A 26,877-nucleotide genomic window follows, 5' to 3' on the forward strand; every position below is an offset into this window, starting at 1 on the left:
ACTTTCTGTTTACGGTTCGCTTTTCCCCCACCTGTGGAAGCTGGAGTAGAAAACCCAAGCTCATCCGAGGGGCCTTGAGGTAGATTAGATATGGCACCAGCATGAGGCCACGCTACTGGTTTGGCCTTGTCCTTATTATAACCTTGGGCATCGTTTTGGGGTTCAATGGCATGGGGTTCTGAAACCCGTGGCGTTTAGGGAAGCTCTCTAATTGTTTTGTGATGGGTTTTTGCGCTGCTGTTAGCGCTTGTTGTACAGTATTTTCAATGGCCCTGTCGACGGAGTGCTGGACAGAGGCGTCCAGGGCATCAACAGTGTTGTCCTCCAATACAGAGTTATGTAGTTCCTCATAGTAGGGTTCATTCCTTCATCCTCAAATCTGACCCAATCCTCCATTTTGGTTTTAAAATGTAGTAGGTCTGGGCAAAATTCTATATATATATATAATGAGTATTTAATGTAGGAGTCAAGGGGGAGCCAACCCACGTGCACACAATATATTCTTAATGATGAACATAGCTCCTCACCAGTGCTGTAGTCCCTAATTGTTACAGCCCCAGCAACAGGAAGTCAAGAGACTTGTGGAATGCTTTCCTTGAGTGTGCACTCACTCCCAGGGCCAACAGGTTATTGCAGCCATTCAGGCATAGTGTGAAACTCCTTTGCGACCGAAACTACAAGTTTTCTGAGCTCCAGCGGTCGTCGGGGGAACGTGAGAAGTGTGTAGCTCAAAAACCACCCAAATGTAGCCCAATTGGGCTATGCATGTCTGGATGCATAAGGCTCCTTTTCTTATTGTCGAGCCTTACGAGGGGAGGCTCCGACTACATCATGAGGGAGACCGCGAAGAGAAAAAACAACACTTCTGGCTGGCACCGCTTACCTCAGTGAATACATATCACCTGATATGGGTGCGAGACTAACCATGCACTAATCGCAAGCTGCCCACAGGTACAAATTAATCATGAACAATCTAACATGCAGCAATATATCACATAAATGTGCGATATATAGATCGTCCGCTGGTTCCCATATGCACGGACATGCTTGGGAATCAGCTGGCAATTAATTATCATAAAATGCAATCAGAAAAGTAGTAATAGCACTTATCTCTGCCGTGAGCAGCAAAGAAAGAGGCTCATGGGAAGGAGATGGTGGCTCTTGTAGGGTCTGATGGGACATGATTGGTTGTAAGAGCATCATGGGAAATGTAGTTTAATGTTGAAACATTTTCATTGGCTGCTGTGAATATAACACTAAAGAAAGAGAAGCAATAATCGGAGCCTCCCGTCCTGTAATAGAATCGAGAATCATTTTTTCTTTTGCTTTAAGGCTCCGATCCAAAGCAAGGCTGAACCATCCCGGTGCTACTGTTTCCTTTGTCCTCTGATCATGAACCGGACTGAAGAGCCGTGGAGACATGGTTCCCTTTGAGAGTTGATGGTGATCTGGACTTTGGTGATTCTCCATTGAATTTCGTTCTGGTCTGTTAATATGTTCTTGTTTTGGACGTTTTTTCACTTATTCGTTGGACAGCAATTTTCGTGAAAAAAGAAGCGGTAAAGATGATGCCTTTCTATTTTGTAGGTTATGCATGTACGCTATTGGTGGGCTATTGAGGCGGCATGGTTCAAAGCCTCATGGGTTATGTAGTTGCGTTTTACTGTTATTTTTCTTGGCTGCTGTTTTTGGATCAGTAAAGATAGAGAAAGCATAATCTTCACCTTTGTGTCCTTAATAGAATCTAACATTCTTGTTGCAAAAGCTAGAAAAGTTTCTATACCCCAGTTCCAAAGTTTGCAGCATTGACCATTACACTACATTTTCTCCTTTATGAAAATTTCTATGTAAGCAGCATGTCCGAGCCTTTGCTGAATCTTACAGTGTAAACTTATCCTGGCACAGGTGGCAACCTATGCTAATTGGCATCTTGAACCCTGAACGATACGACACATTTTTGGTTACAAAATATTGACAAGTATGCTGTAGGCACAGCAGAGGCATCCCCCAGAAGGTCGCACCGCCCGAATCCCAATAACTTCAGACCACACCAGTTTGTTTTATGGAAGAATTAAGGCCGCAGTTTATTAGGCATTATCACTTACAAGCGATCCTTTACACGCCATTATTTCCGTCTGGCGACCCTGTGTCCTTACACCATCAGCTCTGCACTGTGCCCTACATTCAGTGCAGCTCTCTTTTTCAAAGTGACTTGTCCCCGTCCTTAACCACCATTGCCTCTGCACTGTGCCCTACATTCAGTGCAGCTATCATTGCCAATGTAACCCCCTCCCTGGGACACACCTTTTCCTTTCTCTCCGGGCAAGCTTCTGCTTCCGGCCCGACCGGGTAACCTTTTACCTCCGGTTTCCAAACACTCCTTGGGTAAGCGTCTGCTTTAACCCAACCGGATGGCCCCTTTTGCATCCGGTGTCCACTCACTCCCGGGTAACCAGCCCGTTCCCACCCGGCCGGGTGACCTTTTCACTTCCAGGGCACACACATTCCCTTCCGCGTTGGCGTTTGTCCCCGCCCCCGCCCAAGTTGCGCCATTAATTGTTTACTTCCTGTTCACCTGCACACAGGGAGCTCGGGGAGCTTGCCAGTGACCCCCTGGGTCCTGCCTGCCCCGTTTGTAGTCTTAGCCCGCTGCGCCACCTGCTTTTTGTATTCTTCTTGGATCGCTTTGTAAGTACCGCTTGTTATCCCTTCTTCCGAAACCACAGGATCTCTTGTAAGCCCCATATGCTTCTGCGACAAATCTCACCCCCTTTATCTATCCCCCCCCTTCAATTCCTGTCCCTCCAAGGGTGGGTGGTCTCCTGCCAAATTCCCCGGAGAAAGAGGGCTTTGTGCCCGGTGTCCATCCTTAAATAGCCCGTATCATCCCTACCACATTCCTACCTTAAATTTATGGCTGAGCTGACCCAGCCCTAATGCTTGGTGGGCCTGCTCTTTCTCTTTCCCTGCCTTTGCACCCCTTATCTCCCGCCAATCATTGGTGCCCGGGCTCTGCCTCCCGGGGGCGGCATCCACTGAGACCCCCGGTCCAGCCACTGTCCCCCTCCCCCTGGGGAGCCGAACCAAGGGGCAAAGCACTCAAGAGAGTAGGCCATCTGCATTGAATTTAGATAGCAGGCATTCTAGTCCTCCTCTCAGTGTAATATTTCGGGTCGCGCGTTTCTATTATTCTCACACTGTAGTCTTTCTTCGTACTCTTTTCAATAACTTAGGAGGACACCTTCCTCTTTCTCCACCACTATGGTGTCGTCATTCAGGAGGGCGTGGCTTAACAGCTTCTTTGTGTGACGTACTAGTGTTTACAGCTGGTAGGACTGTGGTCGCCGGGAAATGTAGTTCAACCGTGTTTCCTGCTGTCGGTGTTACCGACGCTTTGTACCCCACATCCCACCGTGCCTCTCGGTAGCTTCGGGAGAGCTGTGTGTGAAGCCGGACAGAGGGAGGCGGTACAGGGTGCAGCACCGACGGGCCACGACGGCGGAGGCAGCAGGTATGCGCAGGAAAGGGCGGAAAGGAGGCCAACCTAAAAGTTAGGCTCTCTAACGGAGTGGTGGCCAGCGCCATCTGCTGATTGGTAGCGGTACGGTTTGAGTTGCCAGCCTGCCACTCACCATGCAGACGTTCCGCCCTCGCACAACCCTGCTTCTTCAGAGAAACTGCACGCGGGGTTGGGGACCGTTGGGCTGCGCGTGAGCTTGTTGTCCGACAAGGGCGGATCATGGAAGAGGGGGAGGAGCCGGGCGGAATGGAAAAGACTGGCCCCGGGGGCAGGCTGGACATGAGCCACGGCTTCGTGAGGAACATCAGACGAAACCAGATAGCCAGGTGCGTTGCGAGACCGGGGTGATTGGTTGGATGTTAAACAAGCCCATTTGTGTGATGTCACAATGGATGGTACTCCTTGGGCACAAGGGGCGGGAAATAAATGATCAGTGATGGGACTACCATCATTTTGATGTCACAAGGAATTTATTTTTTAAGGTTTAAAAGCATGATAACAAAAAGTGGAACTTGGTTATAGGCGCAAATGTCACACCCGGTTGTTTCATCAGTCTCTATAAAGTAATATTAGGCTTTTGTAGTTGTTACGCTGAGAATCGTTCCTGAAATACCTGGAACATACAGGTCTGGTGTTGCCGGTTATTATTGATAATCTTCGTTTCCCTTGGTCCATTTGGTCCTCGTCACAATCTTTACCAATAAGGTGATTGATTCTCGTCATGACAAGAAAAAAGCACGAGGATCCTAGAATGCCATCCCTACCTATACATCTTGTGTGCATGTAGTGTGATGTAAAGTTATAGTGTGACGTAACATGTTATGTTTTAAACAATGACTGGCGCGTGTATGCAACGGTGGGTGAGGATTCCAGCAGCACCTGTCAGTTGCTGTCAGGATCGGAGCTGACAGGACATATCACGTCGTGTATGAGGAGCACTTAAAGTCTCTTTCTTGTTTACCGGATATTGTAAGGCTCCACCTACTAAAGTGACATAAAAGTAGTCTGGCACTCCGGCCTCTGGCTATGACCATGACAAGATAAACTAAGGGTAATGAAGATTAAAGGTAAATAACCGGGGAGTCACCCTTACAGCCCTCGTCCTAGTCATTACTAATGAGATATATTAAAGCTGATTTTCTTTGACTAACAAAGCAAACGATATTACAGAATCTTAAATATGCAACACGTCTAATGCATATAAAGAAACTAAATCAAGTGTTAACATTTAACCAATCAAAATGCAGAATTCAGACAACCTGTCCCTAGATTTAACTGAAAGGCTGAGACCATATATAGGTGATAGTGTCTAGCATAGGTATGCACTGATGACTGAGTTGCCACCCTATGAATCTCCTGAATTGATAATGCATGCAATTCCACCCAGGAAGTAGTACATCTTGTGGCTCTTCCTGAACTGTCCTGTACTGTCAGCAGGGTGATAGATTTAATCCAACTGCTCAGGGTCATTGTTGTCATCTTCTTATCCTTCCATATTGAGCAAATGTCACAAATAAGTGAAATTCTCCCTCTAAAAGCATATTCTGCCAGATGGATCTACCCCGAAAATTCTTCAGGTAAATGTGACTTGTGCAATGGCGCATCACACGATCTCTCTCACGTATTACTAATTTGTCCTAACCTGATTTTGGTAGCGGCTCGTGATGATTCCTAAAGCCAATCCGCTTAAGACACAATGCTATTTTAGCTCAAGATTTAATTAAGGTGTGCAAGTCTCCCCCTAATGAATTTGTTTGCTACAATTTGTTTAAGTTTTTAAAGAGTTTTTTTTAAAACTATTTTTTTAAAAAGTGCACAAATCTAACAGTTTTAACTAATGTATGTTGTCCTTGTGGACCACATACTGTTTTAACTCTGATGGCTTTGATTCCCTTCGGCAGAGATGAGTGGGCAAGCTAGATAACAGTGATTGGAGAGAGGCATGCCTGGCCCCTAGGGAATTGGCGATATCCTCATGCATATATACGGTCCAGGTGAACTACCTGCACATGACCTATTTAGCCCCTATACTATGTATAGTTAGAGGAGCGAGATCTTGGAATATCTGAATGGAGTGGCCCCTACAGACCAGGTCGACTTTGCGACGCAAGGCTTGCAGGATGGCTTATTTTTCAGTGAAAAAGTGTAGTTGTCTGAAAATGTCCGGTATAAAGTCTGGGTGTCCCGGGGCCGAAATGTGACTCTGGGCAATAGCTTGCTTAATCTTCCCGACGGCCCCCAGCGCCTAGAGACCCTTACAGGTGATTGTGCGCTTTACAAATGTGGATTATTATTATTATGGTGTGCTGTGTCCAAGGCTGGGGTGGGGGGGCGTTCTCGTCCCCTCGGATCAGTCATGAGCATCATAATGTTCGATATTTGCGTCGCTCTGGGGATTCCCCTGATATGAAGGTTGTTCCTTCTCCAATTTTCCAAATCTTCTTGCTTCAGTTGAAGTCAATTTGTTGCTCCTCTAAAGTAGCCATTCTGCATCCTAGGTTTTCCAGGCCTTCCGAGCGGGTATCTACTGTACATTCCAAGTCGTCAACGCGCCTGCCTATCTGTGTGACATCGCATTTAAGTACATAGAGGCAGGTTCTGAACTATGACTTGAAGGAACCAATTTCTGATCTAATTTCTTGCAAGAAGTAATTCATGTAGGCCGGGGTGAGTGGGCCAGAGGAAGGATTCCCGGGTGCGACCGCTGGGGAAGGATCTGTGGAGCCCGTGGTCAAAGAGGGTGCTTTTTGCCTCAAGGTGACAGGATTGTCTTTAGAAATGTTGGCAGAGGTCTCCTTGATAGGCTTGCCTAGCGGCATGGCAGGAGGGTATCACCGTACTCAATAAATGGTGGGTGAGGAAGTAAGTGGTGGTCCGTTTGTGGAGGACGCACCAATGGTATAGGTACCAAAGTGAACTTGCCTCAGCCAGGCGCAGAGAGAGCCAGGACGATGTGGTATAGAGGCAAAGAGTAAAGCCTCGGAGCTCATCAGGCAGTCCAGAGGGACTCCAAGTGTAAGCTGAGGGGTAGTTAGAGAACAGGCACTGTGGCAAGGGCAGCCTGTCCCTGCCTAGCAGCCCGGCATTTGGGCCCACAATGACGGAGATAGCAAAGAGGAGGAGGAGATCAGACGTCCCTATTGCTGGAGGGATTGAATGGAGGGAGATCCAGGGGACATATGTGATGGTTGATGGAGCCCAAGAATGGCCATTTAGAGTGTTCAGGCTGGGTGTGCCTCAACATAAAAACCTATGGGATGGGGCAGTGTAAGAACAAGGGCCCCTGAGTGTCCCCTCATGTGTCCCTGTGGAGGAGGAGGGCGATGCCTGGGATGAGAGAGAAGCTATGCTGTGCAATGTTACACCAGAATTCAGCCCTCCAGGCTTACCAGGAGTGAGGGAGGTTGCCACCAATCCTGAGGGGGCTCCCCCAGCCGCCCCCAGGTCCGATCACCAGCAGGGGAGGGCAGTGCCTGGTGTAGGGTGGTGGCGCCCTCCAACTGGTGATGGGGCAAAACACTGAGAGGATGGGTAGAGCCCTTTCTAGGCCCGCTGTGCGATTCCAGAGCTGACACCCACCCCCGCAGTGAGGCACCGATCTCCAGCAGCAGGGGAGGGAGTCAGAAGTCCCCAGGTGTTCAGAAGTGGAGTCCTCAGTAGGCCCCCGTCTGCTGCAGCTCAGCTGAAGCCAGCGCTAGGCTCCAGCCGTACACTTCCACGCCAGGGAGGATGCAAGAGAACGAGGACGACGAAAGTGGGCCACCCGTCTGAACCAACCAGGGCACAGCGAGGGACGTCTCAGCAGGCTGAAATAAGGTCAGAGCAGGCCAGGGAGGCCTTGGTCGAAGGCAGCAGGGGAAGTGCCATCAGGCAACGAGAGGTAGTGGGTGTTGAGACTCCAGTAGGATAGCAGATTCTGGCCATGATGCTAAGGAAAATGGCTAGAAATGCTGTTGAGGGAGCGGAGACACAGTTGTGTCTCACTCCATCGCCGGCCATTACCTACAGATTTGGTACATTTATGTGATTGTTTCAGGCCAAATTAGAATTAGTCTCTGGGGATTCAGATGACTGCCATGGTCAGCAGTCTAGTCTCTTTTGCTAAAATTAATGCGATTACACAAGGCCAGATGAGGATTAGATGCCTGAGTTCCAATATGGCTGTGAAGGTCGTCAGTCTAGTCTTTTTGATATATTTAAGCGGGTTCAGCAAAACCGCTGCGTCCAACTTAGATGCTTCATATGAGCAGACGCAGGACAGTCCTTATATTGATGTAGTGCGCAAGGCACAGTAGTGGCATGTGCTTGTAATGTTAACTTTTTGGTCCAAAACTAATAATATACTGTATGGATAGCTGGATACACTTTTGTGTAGTTGCCTGATATATCTTCGGAGACATTGATGGAGTTATTAAGTTGATTCAAAAGATGATGTGACTAGCACATCACATAAGTAATGTTTGGAAATCTAAACGCATTGATCTATATGAATATAAATTAACCCCTATTGATACAGCTATACTTACTTATTACAGCAGAGTACATTGCAGAAATGGGCAGAGACCTCTACAGGTACAAATAAATACAGTTGAGGTAGGTACTATTTGACGTAGGTACACACTTTAAATAAGTTAAATAGCAATGAGGTTAATATATGTTCCTTCAATTCATTTTCCTAGGTGCTTTGTCAGATGGAATATTGCCCTGAGGTGGCCAACTTTAGCTTTTGGGTCTAAACGTAGACACTGAAGTGGGGATTGTCTAAGATTAAATTTGTTTTGATTTGTCTATCAATATTTATAATTGTTTGAATATTTGATTATAGGAACACAATGCTGTATATATGGATCAAATTTCAATTTCACTATTGCAGCTCTGAGCACTGCATCGTCTGCAATTTGATTTGTGATCAAGCCCCTTGTTGGAGAACAATACATTTGATTTATAATTAAGTTTCACATCTATTTCAACCTCATGAGTTAACTTAATTGAGACCCACTGAACCACGTGTTCTATCTTTGCAGTATACCCAGGTTCTGTTGTTTGGGCAGATTGGCTTTGGTTCTGTGTATTTTTCTATTCCTGAGGAGTACAGCACTTCATGTTTAGAGATCTCAAATAGGGAAGCACAGATCTCCATGCAAATCTTCCTTGCACTTGTGGAGTTGTCTCCCAGCTTGTCTGGGGCATTTCTTTGCCATTTATTTTTCAGGACTGCCTTGCTTTCCATGGAAGTTGCAACAAAGAAAAGTAGATTGGGCCATCCACTCTAATTAGGGCGGACTGTCTCAGATACTAACTTACACCGATGCCTTAATATCCGAGGGTCGTTGGTAATAGGTTTCCACCAAGCAAAGGAAAGCCTTGCAGTGAGACAGCCTTCCGGTTTCAATCAGTGACGAGCACTGCCGTTCCTTTGCTTGAATCACAGATATAGATTACAGGGACATCTTAAGGATTTTGGGGTCCTGGACCAGACATAGCTTGGGGACCCCTGTTCAGAACAGCTTTGGATTCATGATTCATTTCAGCTTTTTCGTGCCCTCTTTGGCCAGGTCATTGACAGTGCATGGGCACGCTGCTCCAAATTCTAAATGTGTTTCGTTTAATTTTTAGGGATAGTGATGTGTGTTTTCAATTTTGTAATATAGCAGCAGACTCGCTGCCATTTATCATATGTGAGGTCACGTTTTTATATAAAAGGAAGGAACTCTTTTTATGGATGTTGTATGGTATTCATAAACGCAACATTTCTCTGCAAAATGCTTGTAAAAGACCCCCCACACATTACCTGTATTAAGAATAAAGGAAATGGTATTTAAAATAGTGTTTCCAAAATCATTCATGGTCATCAGGGCAGAACTGTGTGGAGAGTATAGTCGAACCTATCGGAGCCCCCTGAAAGGATGGGGCCATGGGCCAGGGCCCACTTTGGCCATGTCTTAAAACGTCTCTGATAGATTAATACAAAGAGGAAACCTAAAACTTTCTAGGAGTTACAAGTGGATGAACATTAGATATAGATTAATGCAAAGTAACTCAAAGCTTTCTAAGAGTTACAAGTAGATAATAAGAACCTGGGTGGATTTCACTAATAAAATATAGTTATTGGTAGAAATAAGGCTGGGCACTGCATATTTAAGCTGATTAGATGCCTGGAAAAAGCATAGTGTCTGCGAAACACGTGTCAGATGATCTGTAAAAATGATTTGATGGCAATTTGAGAAGACTAAACATTGTGAAGATCCATTGATCACATTATTTTTCTTTGTGTTCCATAAGAAATTGATGGACTGTGACAGTAAAACTCTTAAGTATGGCCCGGGGGGCGCCGGCGGCCCTCCTGACCTTCAGATGCGGCCCCGGTTTAAAAGCATCACGAGCTGCTGTTTACTTCAGAGAGCACTATCATGCAAAAAGATGTTAAATAAATGGGGAAGCCAACTGAAGTAAAGGACATTTATTTAATACAGTGTCCTGCAACATTTAACCACCCCCAGGAGCCCACTCCCATCCTGCTAGCATCAATGCGGCCCTCGTGCTCACCACAGACCATACTTTGTGGCCCCTTGGAAAATGTTTGAGTATCCATGAACTATGATATAAAAAAATTATTGGATTTTTATGAAAAATATTTTTGCTGGTATCCTCTCACTTTCTAATTGCATCTAACTTTATTGATCGATTACTCCAATTTTCTTGTAGGTAACTAACAATATGGGAGATCAAGCACCTGACTTTTTCTTGGTTTGCCCCATTATGTTTAGAAATATGTGTTGTATTTGTGGGAGGGAGGTGTTCACGTGTGTGTGTGTGTGTGTGTGTGTGTGCGCATCGGTCTATACCATTTGAAGTACATGGTATTTGGAAGTATTGGTATGTGTATTGCTCACCTTGAAATATGTTACCAAGGTAATTGAGGGTATGCTGCACAGTATATAGACACCGGTTTTGGCCCGAAGTGCTGCCCATTGCCATTGAAATTTGTGTCAAACCAGCACTTGTGGGCCTGGTTGGTTAAGTGTAAGTTTATAATGTGACCTGTGTGGTAATGTATTGTATGATGTGCATGAGGGGTGATGGGATGCTCTTTAAGTGGTGATGGTTATGTGATATTATACGTAGGCATGTCAGTGATGCAGAAGAGTGCACTGTTGACAGGATTGTGTTTACTGTTGCCGTGTTTAGTATGCCTGGTTAGTAGAGTGCATGCTTCTAATGTGACCTTTCTGGGAGGTTGTGTTGTGTGATGCATGAGGGCTGTAGGAGAGCTTCACTCTCTGTACGCCTGCTGGTGGTGCAGAAGATCGTGTGGTAGATAGGGAATATATTTGACTGTTTTCCGTGTCTAACAGAGCTATAGGTCGCTACATAGGAAGTTGGTGGCGCTTATGTTGTGAGGCAATTAAAAAAAGGAAATGGGGTTGATGTGATTGGAAAAGGGTTATGAGTGGAAGGGGGTTTAACCCCTTGCATGCTGCCGCGATTCTGCGCCTGTGCGGCAAAATCGCGAGTGGGCGGGTTTATGACGGCCCCCAGCCGTCATCAGCACACGAGCGCCGTAGTGCATGACGGATGGGGGCCGTCATCAGCATGCAAGGGGTTAATGTCATGCATGCAATATGTGTATAATAGCTTCAAGCAAGCATTGTAAAAAACAATAGATATGGTGTTGGGTGCCAGGATTTTGGCTTTGTCCGTGCTTGTTTATTTACTTTTAACGTTATCGGTTAGGGGACTCTCGATCCCTTGGTCAGTATAAAAAAAAATACTAGCTAAAAACATATGTTTTGATTTTTCTTTTGGTCTCTGAAAACACCAATTGCTTTACTAGTCCCTAGCACTGAATGAAACTACTGTGCTCTTGTGAAAGGTCAGAATGTCGTCACTTACAATGAAGATAACCAGTGGCGGAAGTGGGCTTAATTTCTCTGCCCTCTTGGCTATACTAAGTGGAAGAAAAATGTGAATGAGAGAACAGGAGACCAATGGATAAAGAGGGCTGGTTGAAAGCTCCTATTGATATATATATGATTTGTTCTCCGCGGCTCGTTTCAGGGGGAACCGCCCGTAGTCTGGTGGTGCGTCGTGCTGGCAGAGCCCCGCCAGTTACTCAATTTTCAAAGCATCCAGGTATAAACGCACTCTCAGAAGCCAGGATAGTACACAGTGTTGTTTATTGCTGTTACGCGTTTCGGAAGCTTCTGCTCAGAAAATAAATAAATAAAAAAAATATAATAAAATTGCAGAGTGCTCACTTGTGGTCACTGTGGACGCCTTCTCCTGCCAGCATCACTCCTAGCCGCACCCGCTGCGCGGGTGCCGCGTCGTGCTTAGGGCCACTACCGGCTGTTGGGAGCATTTCCTAGCTCACAGTCTCGACGGAGGAAAACAGCGGGGGCACTTCCATCTTGCCTCAAGGATCCATCTGCAGTCGGCGGTAGAGACCGGGGCTGTAGCAGGGACTCGCTCTCCCAGGAGTCCCTGCCTGCACAGCACACCTGGTCCGCGCTGACTCGGTGCCCCGCCCCCAGAACACTCTCGAGCCTATTTATTTACATCACGTACCGCAACGCGGGAGCGCCGGGCAAAGGGCGGGCCGTCTGAGGCCGTCCGAGGCTGGACAAGGTTGGGTTGGGCCCGTTACTCTGCTCGAAAACCTGATCTAAGGAGGTGAGCCTGTGTTTTAGCTGGGGGTTATTTACTGATTTGAATTGTTGACTCTTGGAGCACCTGTTTTACCCCGTGCTTCTGAAAAGCATTGTTTTGTTTGTGAAATATGCCCGGCAAAAAGTTATCCCCTGCAAAAAACACTATGGACAACTATCAGGGGTGTGGAATTTTTGAAAAAATGTACTTGTCCAAAGGGCAAAGTGCTACAGAAATCTTCTTGTCCTGTAATGAAATCCACTTGTCCCCTTTACTACCTAAATCATTTAGATGAGGCAGCACACTTGCTTTATTATTCATTAGCAGCCTCCTAAGTAAACTTGCCCTCTGCTTCTGCCCATCAGTTGTAATCAACCACCATAAAATGTCCTTATAGAAACATATAAACTTCCACTTTCCTCTCACCACATATGCTAAACTGGTCCCATTTCCTCTTAATTATAGTCCATGCCCTTCCACAGGCTCATCATTGGCTCCATCACCCTTTGCTTCTGATCTTTCACACTATCAGCTTTATCTACTTATCCATTTCCTCAATACAGACTGAATAGTGTTTCCCCTTCACTCTCTCACTGCAGGCCACAGGTTCCATGCCCCTTCCTCCACTGCACACAAAACAGGTTTCATGCTTTGTCCCTTTGCCTCCAGCTCACCAGCTATGTCCCGTTCTCCACCGGTTCCATACCTCTTCCACTCTGATATCTTATCTCCACACCAAATCATTCTATTGTAGTTTTGTTAACTGCTTTAAAACCCTTGCATTCACTCTTTCATAACAAGCTTCCTGCATTTCTTAAGACTGTTTGCGAGTTGTGCTTGGCAACAGAAAGGCTGCCAGCAGTCGATACCGCTTCACCAAACCACTCCTCCCTATACATCATGAGCCCTGCACTCTGCCCCTATAGCAACCACAGTCCTACAGGCATGCTGTGAATAACAAAAGTTGATTGAGACACAAACCCAGATAGGTTTAATGTGACAAGTGCAGAGGTGACAAAATGTATAAGACAAAAGATATATGTATGTCCAGTAACATTGGCATCAACAAAATATTATGTAGAAGTGTGCATTCTTCATTGAAACAGAGCAAGTGATATCCTTCTGATGCAGGACGTTAGCAATCAGCAGGAACAAGCCAAGCATATGGCTGGAGGCATACTTCCGTGACAAAACAACTAGGTGAAAGGAAGGTGGAAAAGCAGTATTACTGTCTTCTGGGTGAAAGAAAGCAGCATAAGGGACAGGCCAATTGCAAAAAGCATAACATGGAATGGGGAAGCAAGACTAAGTAAATACTGAAGTGTTGAGCTAGATGAAGTGAGAAAGAAAGCACCAGCTAGGCACTGATGAAAGTGAGGACCAGCAAACCAGATGAAAGGGAGTATGAGGGCAGACAGGATAGGGACTTACGAGGAGATCCTGTGGCTACATTGAGGGTTGACTTGAGGGATGCGATGTCGGCCGTAGGTCTAGGACACCGAGATAGGGGTGACTCAGTGAATGGGAAAATGCAGTGTCGATCGCAGGAGAAAGTTATACAGGTCAAGTACAGGGTGTGAAAATGCAGGAAGTCAGAGAATCCTGGGGCAATGGAAGAGCGGGAGACTAAATCATGCCACAGTGGGGGAGACTAGCACCATTGCTAGGCAAAATCTGCAAACCGGCAAGATGGCTGAGTAGGTTGAGGCTCATCTGACAACAAGTGTGATATGCAGGTGGCAGTTCAAATCCTGACAAGGATCCACATTCCATTGTTCAAGTTCAGTAAATGGAGTATCATGAAAACTGAGCCTTAATACCATCTGTTGATTATAGCTCTTAAAACAGACAGATGTGTGGTACGAATGGCTATATTAAAAACATTGAGCGGTTTGGATTGAGGCAGAGGGAAAGGCCACAGAAAATGAATGGGGGATCTCAATGTAAAGGGATGTGAAGTGTTGGGAAAGAAATACTGGAAAGCAATACTGAAGAACATGGACAAAACCAGACTGCCTTGAGAAAGAAAGACATGAACTGAAGAAAGCTGTCAGATATTATTAGAACAGAGAGAGCAAGTGACAAACCAGAATATGTGAACCGGCTAGGTGAGTCAATGTATTTGGGCTCTGCACTGACAACTGGTGTGATCAGCGTGCCATGGAGTGTACAAAGCGCTGTGGCGAGTTATTAGTAATTGTAAAGACCTCAAAGAATGCAAGGATGATGCAGTACTGGGGGGGGAGTAGTGCTGTGGCTCGTGAGCATGTAGTAAAAAAAGACACTGGTGGCTGACTTACTAGCCAGGAGTACAGAGACAGATGGTTGTTGCAATGAGTTCAGAGTGGAAATATGTGGGATCTGAGTTAGAGGTGGGGAGCTACAGTGATGAAGTAGTGTGCAGGAATGCAAGGAGTTGTGCAAAGAGGAAGCTGAGAAGAGAGGTGGGCAGGTTTGTAAAACAGGAGTGGAGGCACTAATCGGGAAGAGAGTAGCAGAAGGTAAGATGGTGGCATCAAGAAGGGAATATAGCCACAAGCAACTGAAAGATCCAAGGCAAACATGAGGCATCCGGATGAGGAGGAAGGCATCTGTAAGATCATGGCTTCACTTTTCTTGGCAAGTGGTCAGGGGACAGTTTATTCAGCGTAAAAAGAGTAATCTGGTTTCACCTCCAATATTTTAGTTTATAGAAGCATCTTTTTTCCCTGCTGGCATTAGGTCGACACCCTGTTGGCTGATGAAAGCAGAATAAACAAGGGACACAACAAAAGGGAGACTACAAAACCTAAAACCCAATAACCTGCACATATTTAAGGCAAACCACCTCAATCAAGACAAAGGCAATAGTCACTGGGTAACAGACACCCTCTAGACTGGATTTTTCCAGGCAAATGTGCCAAAAAAGCAACCTGAAATTGAAAATATGAGGTCCCCCTGCATATTTTGTGTATGTTCACTGTAATTTGCAGATCCTCGCTCGCTCCAGGCATATCTATGATGTTTGCATATTTAAATCTCTGCATACCTACTCTCAGGCAGTGAAGTACCCACTGTGTCATGCGCTCTAGTGCAAGGAAGGAAATGTGGCACCAGGCTAATGATTGAAGTGTCCGTGCTGCTGTCACTCTGCCTCGTGATTGAAACTCAGATGCAAACACACCGTGACAGGTTGTCGCACGCCTGGTGCAACAGGGGGTTTGAATCCACTCTGCCAATGGAAACGTTGCCAACCTTTTGAAAAACAGGGGCACCACTCAGGGGCACCACACCATCACTCAGGGGCACCACACCATCACTCAGGGGCACCACACCATCACTCAGGGGCACCACACCATCACTCAGGGGCACCACAACATCACTATGCGCTACCACAGCATCACTGAATGCCACAGCATCACTCGTCGCCACCACAGCGTCACTCAGCGCCACCACAGCATCAATCTGTGCAAACAATCAACAACTGGTTCAAATATGTGCTCTTAATGTTTCAAGCTTTATTACAGAAGTTTGTTCATATTTAAATTCTGTTCTTGGATTTTCGCAACAACAAAATACACTGAACATAATTTTCACAAAAGTTATTTACTAAAGTTTAAGCTATTGCCATTATAAATTACAATAAATTTGATTTAAGTATTCATTATTTAAAAAAATAAAAGCCATTGTTATTTGTAATATTAATACTTCTAAGTCACGTAAATACAAAATATGTTGCATTACAAATGCTATAGGTGTCACATTTGCAAAAGTTAAAAGTATTGGCATTGTAAATGACAAAGCTTTTAATTTCACTACTTTCTAAACCAACACATAAATAAAAGATTTGTCATTTACAAGACCAATAGCTCAAACTTTCCTAATGCGAGACCTGTTGGCTATGCCAATGCTTGTTTGTTAAGACGTTTTAAAACACACTTATTCACATCCACATTCATGTCTCAATCAACTGCATTCCTCACACAAAAAGGTTTGATAACTCCCAAGTCATTGGTTGAATCATCACCTCATAAGAGTGTGGCTTAAATTAAACATGTCTGCATCCAACTCGGAAAAGTTGTTCACTGTGGGACTTTGATTTTATGTTCATAAATCAACAACACCCTCGGGTCAAGACAATTCCATACTCCGTTTCTTTACAGCGTTCTTAGTTATTATGTTAATGTTATTATATCCTAATGTGGTTAATCAATCTTCCTCTAAGCATGAACAAATGCCTTCCTTTGTGTTGCCACACCTGTACGACCCCAAAGGCCACCCTAAGCCTGTAATGACAAATTTTCACTAAGCCACACATTCAAATATGTACACTAAATATAAAGTGCTACTTACTTTCATTAGATTTACGATCCTCTGTTATCAGAAATGTCACAAAATATAAATCGCCAAAGCAGAGAACTTGAGAAGACACCTGTGCTTGTATTCACTTTCCTGAGGCCAGTGTATAGGGATATAGCAGGAAATGGAAATGTGCTTGACAGGAAACGTGCATAGTGTGCCTAGTCCAGTGGAATATAGAGTACAGCTTACGAGGTGTGTGCAGTCAAACTATTAGAACAAACAGGTGAGCGTGATTATTATCTGGCAATCGGGTGGCTCTGAATGTAATTTTCCTTATGGACTTCTTGGGAACATGATTCCTTGAGCAAGGCAAAAGAATGGCCTTACAAGACTAGTCTGCATGAGCCGAACTGCACATAACGGAAACAAACAATCGTCACGCTCTCTTGATGTGCACACACTCAAAATAGCCTTGATTTGTTTCCGTGGGTCAGTACAACTGAAGGGAGATTATATTCCTTTAAACGACATCTGCATTCTGCAAATATATTTAGCATACATTAATAATGCAGGGATACAAAGAAATACCTCTCTCCTCCTACCAAAAGTTAATGCTGCATCCTGTAGAAAACTGGCAACTATCTTTTGTTGTGGAGGGCGAAAATCCCAAAAAACACATCGTAAGGAAACAAAACTCGACCTCCTGTGCCCGTGTTTATCCATACAAATGTGCAAAACACCGGCTCCTGTGAAAGCCTGAATTTTAGCAGTATCCATAGGGCAACAAAGATAAACATGCTCACCCCGTGACCCCCAGAAACCGGAGTTATAAACATGCTTCTCGATGATGGAATGGGGCCAGCCTTTTGAAACAGTGGCAGTGTTTATGATTTATGCATAAACCTCGGCACCAGCAAATTACTTCAATCAGAGGCATGACTTTTCACTCCCCGAGCCAAAGGTTCTCTGGCAGCTTTTTCGATTAGCTGTGAGGCCCAGAGGGCCCACAGTTAGTATATTATTTAAGGGATTTAATGTCTACTTGTCCGTTGGACAAACTAGACATTAAATCTCCTTGCCCTTGTTAAAAATCAACATGGTTCGGGCGTCGGGCGATATAATTCCCCCACCCCTGAACTATATCTTTCAGGTAGTTGCTAAAATCAATAGTGACAGGAGATCTTCACTTGGCCTGAGTTCTCCGTCTGCCCTGAGTTCACCAACTTCGCCGGCTTCAGTTTTTGCCGAGTCCTTAGAGCAACCTAGCTCCTGCTGTCCACCTGTAAGTGAATCTGACCAAGCTGATACCGCTGTAATGAACCGGTCGGTTCTGATTGAGCTAGACAGCGAGAGTGAGACGGAGACTGATCAACAATTACCCGAGGACAAAGCCCCCACTCCGGTGCCTGCTCCACGCTCCACCAGAGGGGCTAAAAAGCCACAGCCACAGCCAAAACGATTTGGGCTCAGATCAAGCCGCAAAAAGATTGCATCGCCCCCTAGCAAATCCGCTAGGGAAGAAAATGACACTCTGGATGACGTTTCTTTGTCTCTTACTAGTGGTCAATTTAAGAATTTATTGAGTATGATAGACACTAAGATAAAGGACATTGTTAATCCGCTGTTAGGCAGAATTGATAAACTCACTAAAGAAGTGAATCGCCTTGGGGGTTTACTGAATCAAACCTTATCTGAGGTAGGCAAACTACCAGATGCTGTTTCTAGTAGGGTTGAGTCCAGTAAGGCCTCTTCTTCTTTGGTGGGCGGTGGGGCTTCCTCACTACCAGCTCCTTCGGTGGCTCCCTTGATATCCATATTAGATAGTGCAGAGAATAAAGATGTTCCTCCAGATGCATCCTCCGCCCCAGAATCTGTAAATGGCGCGGTAGAGCTGATAGTTGAGGCCTCTCCTTTGGTCTTGGTTTTAGCCAATGTTCCTCTCTTGCAGTCTGGTCAGGAAGAATCTACCTCATCCCTATTGTCTAAAGCACTTTATTGGTTAACAAATAATATGGTAATAACTCCTAGGGGTAAGCACCAATTGGCTGACGAAATAGTAAAGGCTAGAAGGGTGAGGTGGATAGGCAATAGCACAAAGAAGTTTTTGGGTGACTGTGTCATCCTACATTTTTCTGACCCAGAGGTTTTGGCCAATATTCTACCTAACCTTCTACCTCCGCAGCGGAGATCGACTGAAATCATTCCACTCACTTTAGACTTCTTCTATCAGTGTAGTGGGAGGGTGTCTAATAAAACAATGCTAAAAACTAAGTGGAACGTTGTCCCAACAAAAGGGCGGAGGGAAGTGAAGCAGCCAGAGTGGGGTCTAAATCTAGAGAATAGATTTTCAGCCTTTTCCAATCTTGATGACTGTGATTGACTTTCTATAAAACTAAGCCCAGTACCACTAGCTAATGGGGATCAAAATTTGGATAGCTTACCTACCCAGAATGTTAATTTCCTTACCAATGATTTGTTGAATAACTCGCTAGTCCAAGCAGATGGTGAGGCTTGTGTACCAAACTTTTTTCCTGGATTACACCAGGGTCGTCTGTCAGGGGTTGCTAACCTACTCTCCTGGAATATAGCTGGTCTGACATCCAAGCTCGATTGTGGGGACTGGCTTGGTTTTGTTACCCAATTTGATATCTGTATATTCCAGGAGACTTGGGCATGCGATCCTGTCTTTGTATTAAGCTATTTGAATTTTTATGTGTCAGCCGTCAAGGGTCCGAAAGGTAGACCTATGGGGGGGCTTACTATCTGGATTCGACAGGCACTAAATCTCTCAGTTAAAAACATAGCTATTGGACATAATGATATCCGGCTTATTAGAATTTCTAATGATAGAACAGGGTCACTTGATATTTACAATATTTATATTAGGAGTTCCAAAGGTCGATCTGAAACATTATTAACCTTGGCCGACCTTATTGAGGAGCACTCCATTAAAAATAACATTGTTATAGCAGGAGACCTTAATAGGACGTTTCAGCCATTGGTTGCGGGAGATGCTTTCACTGGTGCTGATGAGGATTCCTTTTGGGGCATCCCTGAACTGCAACTGAAACCAGTCTCCCGTTGGACAGAGGACATTATAGCTATTAATGCACTGTGTCTTGAAAAAGGCTTGAGAGCTACGAACGGGAGAACAGCTAGGGATAGAATTGGTTCACCAACTTTCGACAATGGGAGGCACAAAAGTCGAATTGACTATGTGATCTGCAGTTTGCATTTGTGGCCTGCCCTTTGTGATATGGAAGTCATTATAAGATCTGAGAGTGACCATAACCCCCTATGTGTGACTCACAAATGGTGGCCTGCTGAATCAAACTCTAGCTGCACGAAATAATTAGTTCCTCCGTCCATTATCCCCGAGAACAATATGCGTAGGTTACGTTGGGACACTGTAGCGAGAAATCAGCAGGCTATTGATATTATCAACAGTGAAACTGATCAAGCCATTCTAGCTATGGAACTGGCTAATGCCTCTCCTAAGGATCTGGGGGAAGTGGTCAAAATACATGATACCCTCTTTGGTAAGATCAAGGTGCACTTTCTAAGACCTGATAAGAATAAGGGGGTTATTACCAGAAAAGATGCTAGATGGTATAACTCTGATTGTAGGAAGGCAAGACTCGACCTTGGCCGGGCAATCAAGAAGCGAGACTGTGTGTCTGTTCCTCTAGCTAGGAAAGAATATAAAGTATGCATTGCTAATGCTAAGAAGGATTGGGACGAGCAACACTGGTGCAAACTGAAAATGGCCAGTGACAGGAAGGATTCCAGAGTATTCTGGAATATTGTAAAGTGGGGCTCTGAGAGAGCTGAAGAGTCACCAAGTAATAATGTCTCACAGGAGGCATGGGTTAAATTCTTTAGTTCACAATACACTCTTAATACCCGGGTCTCAGTTGAGGACAGTACGGTTATGAAGTTTTTTGAAGATGATAATTTTAATTATAAAGAGATTATGTCTGCAATTTGTGCAGTAAAATGCGGGCGAGCTCCAGGTCAAGATGGAGTGCCCGCCGATATATTCTTAAACGATAGTGAACGCTGGTGCAAATATATACATTTGCTTATTAATTCAATTGCTCAAGGAGCAGATGTCCCTGATTCATGGAGGGGAGCAGTTATTATCCCCGTGTACAAGAAGGGGGACCGAGCTCAGCCCTGTAACTATAGGCCTATCAGCCTCATTGACACTGTGCAAAAAATCGTGGGTCGCGTGGTGGTCAATAGGCTTCTCGACTGGGCTGAGGATTTTAATATCCTATCTCCATTCCAAGCAGGTTTTAGAAGGGCAACAAGCACGATCGATCAAGTGTTCCGCTTCCAATTATTACAGTGGAAAACCGTGGTTCTGGGGGGGTGTAGCCTGTACGCGGCATTTGTCGACTTGCGGGCTGCATTCGACCTGGTCCCGCGTGCAAAACTGTGGCAGGTCTTGCATAGCTTGGGGGTTTCCGATGAGTTACTAACCCTGATACTGCGCCTCCACGAGTCTAACTATGCAAAAATTCAGTGGGGCGGTCACGGGATAGTCACTCCTGATTTCCGTGTTGAAAAAGGGGTCAGACAAGGGTGCTCAATGGCTCCTACTCTATTTACATTGTTCATAAACGGGGTAGTTTCTCGATTGGTAACTGCGAATGTTGATGCTCCTTCTCTTGCAGGGCTAAAAATACCCATACTAATGTTTGCGGATGACACGCTAATTTTATCAAAAACCCCTAGTGGACTACAGCGTGCTCTGATAATTTTTGAGAACTTTTGTGGGGAACATGGACTGGAGGTGAATACTACGAAAACTAAACTAATGAGCTTCAAGCCACAGCGTAGCTTTAAGTCCAAAATTATGATGAGTGGTGGGCCTTTAGAGTTAGTTAAATCATTCACATACCTAGGTATCCAAATAGCTGATGACCACAGGTGGAGCCAGCATATAAATATTGCTATTCTGCGACACAAACAAATAGCTGGCACAATTAATTCTGAACACAGGAAGTCGCTAACCAAACCTGTTAAACCAGCCCTATTGGTATATGAAGCAAAGGCTATTGGGTCTGCACTTTACGGCGCTGAAATGTGGGGCTTTGATAATCTTACATCTCTGCAAGCCTCTGAAAATAAATTTTTAAGAACTCTTACCGGTACACCTAAAAGTACTCCGTTGTTGCCTCTCCGATACGATCTGGGAAGGAAACAAATCAAGGACTTGGCCAGATTACGCCCGCTCTTGTATTGGCGCAGACTCTGGACCATTCCTGAGCTCTCACATTATGCCGCGGGTTTTGTGGATGTGATCAAGGCTGATGGCTTTCACAAGATAAGCTGGCTTAAATTATTGAAAACTATATTGTTTGAGCTAGGGTTGAGTTCTTTATGGCAGGACCCTGCTGGGGCATCTTTCCCTTCTAAGCGTGTCTTAAAAGATATCTTTTGGGAATGGATTGCTACTAAAACTTTAAATGCTTCAAGCTCTGGGTCCATGTCTTCGCATTTTCTTGAGGCTAAAATGTATCCAGTCTTGGAACCATATTGGGATATCATCTCCAAACCAGGTGATAGGAAGCTCTTATTCCAACTGAGAGCTGGTGCACTTCCTATAAAAATATTGACAGCTAAATGGGGTTCAGGTGGAAATAACACCTGCCCAGCTTGTGGGTTGGGGGATGAGTCTCTGGGTCATTTTCTGTTTTCATGCAGATCATATGCTATTCCAAGACGAGTATGGTTAGCTCCTATGTGTAGGAACCTTGGGACACCAAGTAGTTCTGTAGCTATGCGAATTATTTGTACGACTCAAGTTTCTTGGATCCTGATAGCTACAGCAAAATACCTGGGTTGGGCATGGATGCTCAGGCAGAGACTGCTAGTTAAATAACTATTCTCTGCCTGACAATTTAGACAGAGACTGCTAGTTAAACAACTATTCTCTGTGTGACAAACTGGTCCTCATGAATTTGACATTACTGCTTTTTATTTATTAATGACCTTGTATCAAGATAGTGATTGCTAGATAACTAACTATTCTCTGTCTGGATCAATTGATTTTTTGCATTTGTATAATTGCTTTTAGACTCCGGCGTTTCACATCTTGAAAATTATTTTTATCAAATGTTTTAATCCTTTTTAACCGAATGTATTTTTATATGTAACCTATAGTGTTGCGTCAATGTGCTGGATTGTAAATTTAATTTGTTTTTAAAATTCTGGTGTATATTATGCTTTTATGAGTAACAACTCGAATAAAGCACTTTTGACTTGACTTTTGACTTGACTTGACTTGAAATATATATATATATATATATATATATATATATATTCGCCACCAAGACAAGGCTCCTGCCTTTATAAGAATGCCGAAAAGCAGACCCAAATTCTGTGCTTCAATCAGAGTGATTTATTTCTCAGCCAGCCGCCATAACGCGTTTCGCTTCCACCGAAGCTTGATCACATGGCAAGTTGCGTAAGGTGGTGACCAGTATTTAAAGTGCAAGGGTAAGGCAGAGCCATGCAATGAACAACATAGAAAACATACTTCCAAGTAGCTGTATAGATCTGCAAATTATTGCAGAAACTATTAGGGCTCATATATAATAAATAAATATGGTAAAATCATTCATAATATATAACATATTTCAATTAAAAAAATCTCATTTTTAGGTTTTTGAAAATAATACATGTAACAGCAATTAACCAAAGTGCAAACTTTAAATTCATGCTACAGCCCGTTTGAATACACATATTCTTTTCAAAACATCGCTACTAAAAATAGGAAGCTTAATAACAAGTTTGTACAATTGGATGATATTGCCCAAGTGGGCTGTACATCAGTTTATCAGATGTAAGGCTCTGACCACAAGTCACATTGTAATCTTACTGGTCACTGGGAGTCATAATATTCAAATACATTTGTAAAGTGCATGTGAAAGTGCTACACAAAGTATAATCAAAGTGATACTGACAAACCCCCCCACACCATTAAAATAACCTTAAGTTGGACGCGAGACATATTGTAAATCTCATCTATAATGCTCCGCAATTCATAAATTGGTTGATACAGTAAATATAACGATAACCTCTTAGTAGACCTTGCAATGAAAAGGAACCCAAACTATATGGAAATGCCTAAAAAGCAAAGAGCCCTTTTACAGGCACGTATACAAATCCTCACTCGCATTTAACCCATTCGGGTGTTTGCTATCTAATTCCAGTATATACCTGGTTTCGAGAAGACGAAGCCTTGCTTCCCTGTCACCGCCCCTGTTAAGAGGCCACACAGTATCGATGACAAAATACTGGATGTGAGATGGATTTGCCTCGTGCACTTCCTCAAAGTGCCTAGCCACCGGATAGGATTGATCTTTGCCTAGTATAGCCCTTATGTGCTGGAGTATTTGTTTGGGGGCCGGAAGTCTGGTACTTCCCACGTACCTCAGCCCACACGAACACTCCAGCACATAAACTGCGAAATCCGTTTTACACGTAAGTCTTTTAGTGATTTCAAGCGGTTTTTGCTTAAACGGGCTAGTGTAACTGTTTTTGTTACATCCGTATCGGCAGGCTTTACACTGGGTGCATTTTTTAAAACCTTTGCTAAGGGCCATTCATGTATTGGACATCTGGGGTTCTAGGGTGTTTTTGACTAATGCCTTGGCCATAGATGGACATCTTCTGAAAGTAAGCAATGGTTGCTCCAGCACCCTCTGACCTATAACTGGATCCCCCTTAATGAGATTCCAATTACGATAAAAAATCTTTCTGATGTCAGAGTGCTGCCTGCTGAATCACAAAATCATGCGCAATTAAATCTTTTCATCTTGTGTGGCAAGCGGTACGCCCTTAGGCTTGGATATTAGGGCCATGTCTCGGGATATCAGTTGAGTTTTGATGATAGCCGACTCAACGATATCTCCAGAATATCCCCTTGCCAAGAATCTCAGTTTACTGGCTTCTTGTGCGGCCGCACATTCAATCTCTGAACTCTAAATCCGTCGTATCCGCAGCATCTCCCCATAAGGGATGCTACGGATCAGGTGGGGTGGGTGGTGACTAGTCGCATGTAGGACAGTGTTTCCAGCTGTTGGTTTCCTATAAAGCTTAGTGGCTATGATGTCATTATCAGAGAAAAGTATTGCAATGTCCCTACGTTAGAAAATAATCAAAAGACGGGGTACCTGCTACGTAGGCCACCCACTAGGCAAATTCCTTTACTGGACACAACCACTAGAGTTCAGTTATCAATGGGTAAGTTCTCATAACACCAGGTTTTTGTTTCAATCATGGACATGGACATATTAGCATATCACTGTATAAGGCATTTCATGTGACAAGAAGCAAAATGAATCAAAAATTTGGTATGTATAAAATAGACATAAGTTTATTACACATTTATCTCAAATTTTTTAAAAAAGCAGATATATTGTACACAGCAAATACAACAAATACATAAAAATATACACAAAAAATTGTTAAAAATGTTCAAAGGAACACAGGTCGACGCGGCGTTTCGGTTTAAAAAACCTTCATCAGGACAGTTTCTAAAAAGAAACACAATATTACTACAATATTATAACAAGTGTACATCAATAGAAAACAATAAAGCAGCTGTCACATAATCTATCACATCATTTCATTTCAGCGATTTGTCCTAATGTCCTCTCATGAACAGTTACGAGAGATGTCAACTTGCGGAACGTTATCGAGAACAGTCGTGTTTTATGCTAATGGTTGTGCCATTGAATTTGCTTGAGGAGAATACCACAAAATGTGGTGATATTACTTGGAATCTCCAGAATAAGAGATCTATTTCAATAATTACTGGGCGGGTATGTCAATAAACCGGCCACTCGTATCAAGATGTCTTACCTTCAAATTTTGTGACTGAATTCACAATTTGTTCAGTCACCAGCTTATGTGATGACAAAGCCTAGATGTGTCCTGGTTTGGGTCCACATGTGAAGATAGTAACGTCCCATATATTCGGGATAGGATAAAACGTTTCGCTATGGGGGTACAGATAAAGACCAGAGATCAATTAAGTATCCGCTATTGTTTATACACAAAAGGTAAATAAAGAATCAATGGGTGCCATAAATACCTCAATTGTGAGTGTTGATTACTTATCACTGTATCGGAGGGGCCACCAGAGGGTTCGTACACTATTACATCTGTATACACTGCAATATAGGAGAAACAGGGTCTTTTACTATTTTAATCGAAGATTACCCCTCTTTTTGCGGCTGTTTCGTGGATACTTGGTCTGTCGCCTATTGGAAATATAACTTACCAATAGCAATTCTTGCGTAATCGCTATAGCCGTTTAATACATGTGCTTCATGGGCTGTTTTTATACTGCTTGCGATGTCAATTCCATCTGTAAATTAATAGATTTTTTAAAAAAATTGTTTAGAATTTTTTAAGCTAATTGCCATCTGTTTTGCCAAAATAGTGTTATTAGCTGCCTATTCTATTTTTATTCTTCCCTTTACGCAGCCAGCGGTCGTCACAGTGCGATATTAATGTCATTGGAAGCGGGCGCTCAAGATTGCCCTCCAAATAGATTTATGCAGGTAAGAAACACTGAAGGGGTGAACAGCTAGGTGCTCAAAATGATGCAATTACGCTTAGATAGTTACCGCGCCAGCAGTAAATCAATGCATTTTCTAACGGCTAGATCAAGTCCCTGTAGTACGCACTCCGTGTTAGTTATAAAATATACTGGACGGCACCGTACTGCAAGAGCGATGTGGTTACGATTATACTAGCAATGCGGTGCTGGCATAACACCGTGCTCCAGTCCCACTACCATACGGGTTTTTGCAACGAGTATTAAAATACTTGTGATAATATAACAAGCCCCAAGTATAGAATAATGTGGAAATTTTTAAACAGGGGGGAGTTAAACAGCCATGATAACGACACTGGGTAATTTAGAACCCCGATAATGCTGGCACAAACCTAAAACATGGAGGGCAATCTTGAGCGCCCGCTTCCAATGACATTAATATCGCACTGTGACGACCGCTGGCTGCGTAAAGGGAAGAATAAAAATAGAATAGGCAGCTAATAACACTATTTTGGCAAAACAGATGGCAATTAGCTTAAAAAATTCTAAACAATTTTTTTAAAAAATCTATTAATTTACAGATGGAATTGACATCGCAAGCAGTATAAAAACAGCCCATGAAGCACATGTATTAAACGGCTATAGCGATTACGCAAGAATTGCTATTGGTAAGTTATATTTCCAATAGGCGACAGACCAAGTATCCACGAAACAGCCGCAAAAAGAGGGGTAATCTTCGATTAAAATAGTAAAAGACCCTGTTTCTCCTATATTGCAGTGTATACAGATGTAATAGTGTACGAACCCTCTGGTGGCCCCTCCGATACAGTGATAAGTAATCAACACTCAC

General features: G+C 43.9%; 1 protein-coding gene and 1 long non-coding RNA gene across 2 annotated transcripts in view; both read left to right on the forward strand.

Annotated features, from left to right (window-relative positions):
* The first annotated feature begins 3,297 nt into the window (after positions 1–3,297).
* Positions 3,298–26,877, forward strand: part of C11H2orf68 (chromosome 11 C2orf68 homolog) — a 96,649-nt gene continuing 73,069 nt past the window's right edge. The window contains exon 1 of the mRNA XM_078666875.1: positions 3,298–3,846. Within this exon, the coding sequence (XP_078523001.1) occupies positions 3,740–3,846 (107 nt within the window). The 5' untranslated portion in view covers positions 3,298–3,739. The remainder of the gene's footprint in view (positions 3,847–26,877) is intronic.
* LOC144792016 (uncharacterized) lies at positions 25,964–26,852 on the forward strand. The gene is made up of 3 exons (XR_013602502.1): positions 25,964–26,031; positions 26,609–26,695; positions 26,806–26,852. It is a non-coding gene; the product is annotated as an uncharacterized LOC144792016 (long non-coding RNA).

The sequence above is a fragment of the Lissotriton helveticus genome, chromosome 11, assembly GCF_964261635.1.
Source record: "Lissotriton helveticus chromosome 11, aLisHel1.1, whole genome shotgun sequence".
NCBI lineage: Eukaryota > Metazoa > Chordata > Amphibia > Caudata > Salamandridae > Lissotriton > Lissotriton helveticus.